This window comes from Cebus imitator, unplaced genomic scaffold (genome assembly GCF_001604975.1).
Source record: "Cebus imitator isolate Cc_AM_T3 unplaced genomic scaffold, Cebus_imitator-1.0 Scaffold136, whole genome shotgun sequence".
Classification (NCBI taxonomy): Eukaryota; Metazoa; Chordata; class Mammalia; order Primates; family Cebidae; genus Cebus; species Cebus imitator.
This window is the reverse complement of record NW_016107451.1, coordinates 626,650-635,123: the sequence shown is the minus strand read 5'-3', so window position 1 is coordinate 635,123 and position 8,474 is coordinate 626,650. Positions and strand designations below refer to the sequence as shown.

The 8,474-nt window shown below is 41.2% G+C and overlaps 1 protein-coding gene across 2 annotated transcripts in view; it reads right to left on the bottom strand.

The window, feature by feature from the left end:
- METTL16 (methyltransferase like 16) overlaps window positions 1-8,474 on the bottom strand; it is an 81,585-nt gene that overhangs the window by 41,738 nt on the left and 31,373 nt on the right. Inside the window, exon 4 of one of the 2 annotated variants that reach the window (XM_017541625.2) lies at window positions 4,051-4,191. The exons of the other annotated variant lie outside the window; for it this stretch is intronic. Within the exon in view, the coding sequence (XP_017397114.1) occupies window positions 4,051-4,191 (141 nt within the window). The remainder of the gene's footprint in view (window positions 1-4,050; window positions 4,192-8,474) is intronic. 2 annotated transcript variants of the gene reach the window in all.

The following is an 8,474-nucleotide window of genomic DNA, read 5'->3' as shown; positions in this document are numbered from 1 at the left end:
GAACCCAGGAGGCGGAGGTTGCGGTGAGCCGAGATCGTGCCATTGCACTCCAGCCTGGGTAACAAGAGCGAAATTCCGTCTCAAAAAAAAAAAAAAAAAAAAAAAAATCTTGGCGACCAAGTTATTTCATGTCTAGTGAGTTCTCATTATCTGCGCTAGTTATGTTCTACAAAGCAGCCACAAAGAGTCAGTGAGTGAATACTGAACCACTGGTTCCAGTAGTACAGGGTTAGGTTCCTACAAGTCTCCGATCACATTGTCATCAACTGATAGATACACAACCTTGTTTTGTGGTGTTCCTGTTTAAAGATACTTTATCTAATATACATGGCTGATGCACTCACACTGAACTCACAGCCAACAGCAGTACAACTCGTGTCTGAAGGAGGCTTATCTAACACCTGTTTTCTCCGTAAGGCACATCACAGCCTCTTTGCAATGAGGAACACAAGACAGTGCTTCAGCACTGTGTTTAGGGACTATTTAAACAGCAAAATCCCGAAGAAAAAGCACAAAAATGAGAGAAAAAAAAAAGCCCAAAACATGTGGCATTAAATAGACCAAGAAATGGATGTTCGGTTGACAGTACGGAAGCTAGAGTAAGAAAGCGCAGTATCGCCTTGCTGAGCCTCAGCTGGGAACATGCACGCTGGGCAACTTCAATTATTTGCTACTATGCACATGTCTGTGAATGACCACAAAAGTACCATGAACGCCAATTTTGGAGTTAAAAATAAGTTTTACGTTAGGGGCGGTGGCTCAAGCCTGTAATCCAAGCACTTTGGGAGGCTGAGGCCAGAGAATTGCTCGAGCCCAGAAGTTCAAGACCAGCCTGGGCAACATGGCAAGACCTCACCTCTACAAAAAATACAAAAATTAGCCAGGCGTGGAGGTGCACACTGGCAGCCTCACTACTCAGAAGGCTGGGGCTGGATGATTACCTGAACACAGGAGGTTGAGGCTGCCATGAGCCACTACACACCAGCCTGGGCGACAGTGAGACCCTGTCTCTAAAAATAAATAAGTAAATACATTCATACATACAAACATACATACATACATTTTAGCTATTGATAAACTAATTCTAAAGCCTATTTAGAGAGACAAGACTCAGGATAGCCAACACAATATTGAAAGAGAAGATGCAAGTTGAAAGACTGACATTACCCAATTCTAAGACTTACTACAAAGCTACTATAATCAAAACAGTACGTTTTTAGTGAATGAACAGATCAATGGAACAGAACTGATATAGTCTTTTCAAGAACTAATACTATGACATCACTTGGACATCCACATGCAAAAAATGAATATAGACACAGACCTTATATCCTTCACAAAATCTAACTCAAAGTTTGGTTATCACGTTCGCCTGACACAAAATCTAACTCAAAGCAGATCACAGACCTAAATGCAAATGCAAGACTAAGACTATAAAACTCCTAGAAAGCTAACATAGAGTCTTGCTCTGTTTCCCAGGCTGGAGTGCAGTGACGCAATCTCAGCTCACTGTAACCTCCGCCTCCCAGGTTCAAGTGATTCTTGTATCTCAGCTTCCTGAATCACTGGAATTACATGTATGCGCCACCAAGCTGACTAATTTTTATATTTTTAGTAGAGATGGGGTTTCGTCATGTTGGCCAGGCTAGTCTCAAACTCTTGACCTCAAGGATCTGCCTGCCTCAGCCTCCCAGCATGCTGGGATTACAGCACTTTTTGGATACAATACCAAAGGTATTGTATACGATTCTTTAAAAGGACTCAATAAGCTGGACTTGGTGGGCACAGGGGCTTATGCCTATCATTCCAACACTCTGGGAGGTCCAGACAAGAGAATCACTTGAGGACAGGAGTTTGAGACCAGCCTGGGCAACAAAGCAAGACTCTATATCTATTTTTTAAAAATTAGCTGGGCATAGTGTTGTATGCCTGTAGAACCAGCTACTCAGGAGGCTGAGGTGGAAGGATCACTTGAACCCTCATACATATATATATATATACACACACATATATATTTAATGTTAATAATATCAGCTATTTTTTCCACATATATATTCTTTTTTTTTTTTTTTTTTTGATGGAGTTTTGCTCTTTTTTTTTTTTTTTTTTTTTTTTTTGAGATGGAGTTTCGCTCTTGTTACCCAGGCTGGAGTGCAATGGTGCGATCTCGGCTCACCGCAACCTCCACCTCCTGGGTTCAAGCAATTCTCCTGCCTCAGCCTCCTGAGTAGCTGGGACTACAGGCGTGCGCCACCATGCCCAGCTAATTTTTTGTATTTTTAGTAGAGACGGGGTTTCACCATGTTGACCAGGATGGTCTCGATCTCTTGACCTCGTGATCCACCCGTCTCGGCCTCCCAAAGTGCTGAGATTACAAGCGTGAGCCACCGCGCCCGGTCTCACATATATATTCTTATTAAAATTAATTTTTTTACTTTTTAGGCTATCATTTTTTTAAAAAAGAAAAAAATTTAATTTTTGCTCTACTAAAGATACTGTCAAGAGAATGAACAGACAAGTCACAGACTGCAAGAAAATATCTGCAATACATAGCTGATAAAGGACAGTTACTCAAAAAAGACAAGAACTCTTAAAACTCAACAATAAGAAAATGAACATGATTGAAAAATAGGGAAAAGGCCTGAACAGAACAGACACCTCAACAAAAAAGATATGCAGTTGGTAAACAAGCACATGAAAAGATGCTCCACATCAATGTCAGGAAAATACAAATTAATGAAATACCACTACACGCCTATGAGAATGGCCAAAATCCAGAACGCCGACGACACCCTGTGCTGCCAAGGATGTGGGCAACAGGAACTCTCAGCCATTGCTGGCGGGAGCATAAAACAGCTCTTTGGAAGACAGTTTGGTGGTTTCTTACAAAAGTAAAGATACTATTACTATACCATCCAGCAAGCGCACTCCCTGGTATTTACCTAAAGGAGTCGAAACTTACATGCACCGAAAAAGCTGCACACAGAAGTTTCTCACAACTTTATTTGTAGTTGTCAAAACTTGGACGCAATCAAGATATCCTTCGATAGGTGAACGGGGAAATTCTGGTATACGCAGATAATGGAATATTAAAATGAAATGTGCTAAAAATAAATGAGCTCTCTGCAATTATAGAGGCAGTCGAAAAAAATTAAAATAATTTTTTTAAAAAAGCTATCAAACTATAAAAAGACATTAGGAAACTTAAAAATAAATGTCACTAAGTAGAAGAAGCCAATATGAAAAGTCTGCATACTGTATGATTCCAATTATATGACACTCTGAACAATGTAAAACTATGGAGAGAGTCCAAAGGTCAGTAGTTTCCTGGGGCTAGGGGCAGTGAGAGATGAACAGTTGCAGCCCGGAAGGCGGGAGGGCAGTGAAATGATCCTGTGTCTGTGAAACGACCTTGTGTAAATGTACTGGGAGACACATGCCAGTTTCATTTGTCCAAAACTACAGAATGTACAACACCAAGAGGAAACCATAATGTAAACTCTGAACGGTGGGTGAGAATGATGTGTCAGCGTAAGTGCATCACCTGTAACAAATATCCCACTCTGGGGGGGATGTTGATAATGGAGAAGGCTCTGCATGTGTGGAGGTGGGCACATACGGGAAATCTCCAAACCTCCACTCCATTTTGCTACAAACCTAAAAATGCCCTAAAAAATAAACTCTATAAAAGCATACAAACACACAAACAAACAAAAAACCACCACTTAAAGTCTCTGGAAATACTTCTAAGGCAAATAAAGCAACATTTATTCAAGAAAATCTACTAAAATAAATGAATGCATAACTAAATTTCGGCAAGTAGGCAAATTCACAAATACAGAATCCACAAATAATAAGAATCAACTGTAGTTACTATTTTCTTTCTGAGTTAATTCTCATATCAAAACAGCAAACCCAATGACAAAGTACCAGATTTTAAAAAATTACCAAAGTCTGCATATTAATGAAAAAGGTAATGAAATGTGTTAAATTAAGAAGGCAAGTGAAAGAAAACACAAAGTTTGGAGGTATTCACTCTGTGGCGCTAACCTTTTATGAGATCAGATAAGTTATTCTGTTCCACATTTTTCTTTGCATAGTTGAAACACATATCATCCACTTCTGTTGCAAGGAAATACCAGCCATTCAAGGTTGCTCCAAGTAACGGGTAGATGCAGGAGGCCCCTGTACCTAGTGAAATGAAAATTCAAAACACATTCTACACACCAGAGGGAAAGGTCAGAATAATCATGAAAACACAATTCTTCTCAGAATTCTGTTTTGAGACAGGGTCTCACTCTGTCACCCAGGCTGCAGTGCAGTGGTGTGAGCACAGCTCACTGCAGCCTCGACTTTCTGGGTTCAGGCGATTCTCCCACCTCAGCCTCCTGTGTACCAGGGACCACAGGTGCATGCCACCATGCCTGGCTAATTTTTGTATTTTTTGGTAGCGAAATCACAAGCTGGTATCTGATTTCATACATATTACAGCTACTGGTTCCCCAGTAATTTTGTGTATGTTAGTCTTACCTCCTAATTAGATTCAAACTTCCTAAAGGATAGAAACCTTGCTGACCTCCTTTGTGTGTTGTATAAAAAATAAAGTACACATAAGCAGAGGTCAAGGAATACATGACTAATTAACTTAAAATGCCCAAAACTCAGTTGATTTACTTTATAAAAAGTCTTCATTTAAAATCTCATACAAAACTCAATTTTCTTAAAAGAAATCAGTGCTATTTGCTAAAATGCCTTAGTAATAATTTAAAACAGATCAATATACATTCCATTCTCTAAAAGCAGGAAAAAGTATGTAGGGTATAAAATTTTTGGTATATTGAACTGCTGAATTCCCCAAATGTCTGTAAGTTGTCAGTTGAAAGAAACAAGAAGTAAAAAAAAAAAAAAAAAACCCTAAAGAACTAATTTCTTACATGTGGAGACACGGAAAAATATTTGATTTGGAGCCAAGACATCAGTCATTGGCTAGCCCCATCAGAGTTTCAACGGAGGCATTCAAGAGGCAAACATTCCAGGCAAAAGAAAAAAAAAACACTCTTTGACCACTACGGTTTGGTACTAAGCTATGTAGAACCCCTAGCCCTAGACTAGACTACATACAAACCATGAATATTACTTTTACAGACCGGACATGGTGGCTCACACCTATAATCCCAGGACTTTGGGAAACCAAAGCAGGCAGACCACCTGAGGTCAGGAGTTGGAGACCTACTTGGCCAACATGGTGAAACCCCGTCTCTACTAAAAACACAAAAATTAGCTGGGCATAGTGGTAGGTTACACCTGTAATCCCAGCTACTCAGGAGGCTGAGGCAGGAGAATCGCTTGAACCCAGGAGGCAGAGGTTGCAGTGAGCCGAGATCACATCACTGCACTCCAGCCTGGGTGACAGAGCAAGTCTGTCTGTCTGTCTCTCTTCTCTCTCTCTCTCTCTCTTTTACAATATTGACTATCTTGGCCAATTAGATCCTAAAATGTATATTCAAGAGAAGAAAAGCCAGTGTTTCTCCCAAAGGCCTAAAGTAGTCAGCCTCTACCAGCTACTCTAGGCCTGCTCTCATCTGCCATATCCCAGTTCTGGTCTAACCTCCTAAGGATCTGGCAGGAAGAAGCAGAGGCTAGATATTCCTAACTCAGAGGAAATCCAGGCTTATCATCTGGCTTCCTCATTAGGCATCCTGAACAGGCGAGAAAAGACGATGGTCCAACACTGAAGCTCTTCGATGGTCAGCGACTGCTGCACTGCCTACCATGTCTGCCTGAGAGTATCCTGGCCCCAATGCAACTAGACAAGCACATCCTTGGACCGTTGTGGGGTAGTGAGGGAAGGGGTGGAAAAGGGTACTCAAGGTCCTCTCAGAAACCACAATTATTCGGCTCCTGCCAGCCATTCTAGTAAGCCAGATACACACGTAAAAGAAAATTTCAGTTGTACTTTCAACTCTGTAGGAAAAAAATCCAGACGAGATCCTTTTACACAACGGCCTCTCTCTTCCAACTTCAATTTCATTTAAAAGATAAAAAATGTTAAAAAATAAAAATAAAAAAAGATTAAAAAGTACACTTACCTCCAGGGTAATAGATAAAAGATCTGTCACAGCCAAAAAAAGTTTCTTAATTCTCAAGACCCAAAGACTTGCACTCTAATAGAATGCAAAAGACTCTTTACAAGTCCTTTATAGGACAGAACAAAATCCCCTCAGAAAGCCGAATGACATTTTTAAATGGGTAATAATCTTTGTAATGATAAATAAAAATGGAAAGTACGTAATCTTAGAATTAGAGCAAACTGATGGAGTCTGGGGGAAGAATTTATATAAAACCCTAATTAGAATGGATGTGATTGCAGTTAGGTAGTGCCCCTTGTGAAGAATTAAAATCCATTAACCTTCTCTATCCCCAAGTGCTATTTTAGAGGGTTTGGGGCATAATTAAAATCAAATTAGTACCAAACAGGCTGTGAAGCTTTTTAAGCAGACTCGCTGAGAAGCTCTTCTGCAGACAAGGTGAGAGGTGATGACGGGCTAGGGCGGCAGAGGGGATGGAGAGATGCAGATGACTTCAGAAGCACTTCAGAGAGACAGTCAACAGGAAATAGTGACAGACATTTTTTAGTGAGTGTGGAGAAGCAAGTATCAAGGATCACAAGGTGGGCAATGGTAGACTCACTGAAATAAGTAACAGAGAACCAGGATTAGGGTAATAGAGTATGAGTTTGGTCTTGGACACAGCAAGTTTCAGCAAGTCTCATCTCATAGCAAGTCTGAGATGTTTTTCAGACATCCAAGTTTCTCATATATGTGAGATCGGAGGTCAAGAAAAGTAATCTGAGTCGGAGGAACATATAAATATGTAGCTTATTTGCAGTGAGGTAGGAAATCGCCATAGAAGTGAATGCAGTCGCCGAGGGTAGGGTGCTGAGTGAGAAAGGAGCTAAAGGCTGAGCCTTATGTAAAGAACACCAATATCCAGTGGTCAGATACAGGAAGGTATGCCAGAAAAGTAGAGAACAGTGCATATTAATGAAAGAGGAAACCAGCGGAGGAGTCTGGTGTCATGGAAGCAAATGAAGGAGAGTGAACAAAAGAGAAAGGAGGGATCAATAAATGCTTCTGAAAAGATCATGTGGGATGAGGACTGAAAATGCATGCAAATAGCAAAGTTAGACATTTACTACTATCTAGAAATTGGAACTGTTACTAATTCTGCTAAGTTAGAAATAGAGGCTGGGCACGGTGGCTCACACCGGTAATCCCAGCACTTTGGGAAGTCAGGAGTTTGAGACCAGCCTGATCAACGTGGTAAAATCCCATCTCTGCTAAAAATATAAAAATTAGCTGGGCATGGTGGCGGGTGCCTGTAATCCCAGCTATTGGGAGGCTGAGGCAGGAGAATCGCTTGAACCCGGGACGCGGAGGTTGCAGTGAGCCGAGATGGCACCACTGCCCTCCAGCCTGAGTGACAAGAGCCAGACTACATCTCAAAAACAAAACAAAACAAAACAAGACAAAACAAAACAAACAAACGAACAAAACAAAGAAAAGAGAAAAGAAATAGTGACAGAGCTGCTAATTCAAATTTTCCTAAAATGGACTATTAAATGAAAACTTCGGCTATAACAAATGCACATGTACAGTTACAAAACATGCCCTGGCTTCATTTCTGCCTATCTCCACTTACTCTCCCAAATGAATGAAACTGGACAGTCTTTATTGTAAAAGTTACATTAAAAGAACATGTTACTTCATTTATTTATTTTGAGACAGGGTCTCTCTATCACCCAGGCTGGAGTTTTCAAATTTTTGTTTCATGATTTATTCCTCCAGAAAACCTTTAGAATTACATTGCAAAATCCTCAAGAAATTCCACTGAGGTTTTTGGCCGGGTGCGGTGGCTCACGCCTGTGATCCCAGAACTTTGGGAGGCCAAGGCAGGTGGATCACCTAAGGTCGGTAGTTTGAGATCAGCCTCGCTAACATGGTGAAACCCCATTTCTACTAAAAATACAAAAAAAATTAGCCAGGCGCAGTGGTGGGCACCTGTAATACCAGTTACTTGGGAGGCTGAGGCAGGAGAATCACCTGAACCTGGGAGGCAGAGGTTGCAGTGAGCCAAAACTGCACCATTGCACTCTAGCATGGGCAAAAAGAGCAAAATCCAGAGTAAAAATAATGCCCAACAGACACAGACATCAATGTGGTAATCTGAAAAGCTATGTAGGGCCAGGTGTAGTGGCTCATGCCTGTAATCCCAGCACTTTGGGAAGGTGAGGCAGGTGGACTGCTTGAGCCCAGGAGTTAAAGACCAGCCTGGACAACACAGCAAGACCCCATTTCAAAATAAAAAATATAGGGCCGTGCGCGGTGGCTCAAGCCTGTAATCCCAGCACTTTGGGAGGCCGAGGCGGGTGGATCACGAGGTCAAGAGATCGAGACCATCCTGGTCAACATGGT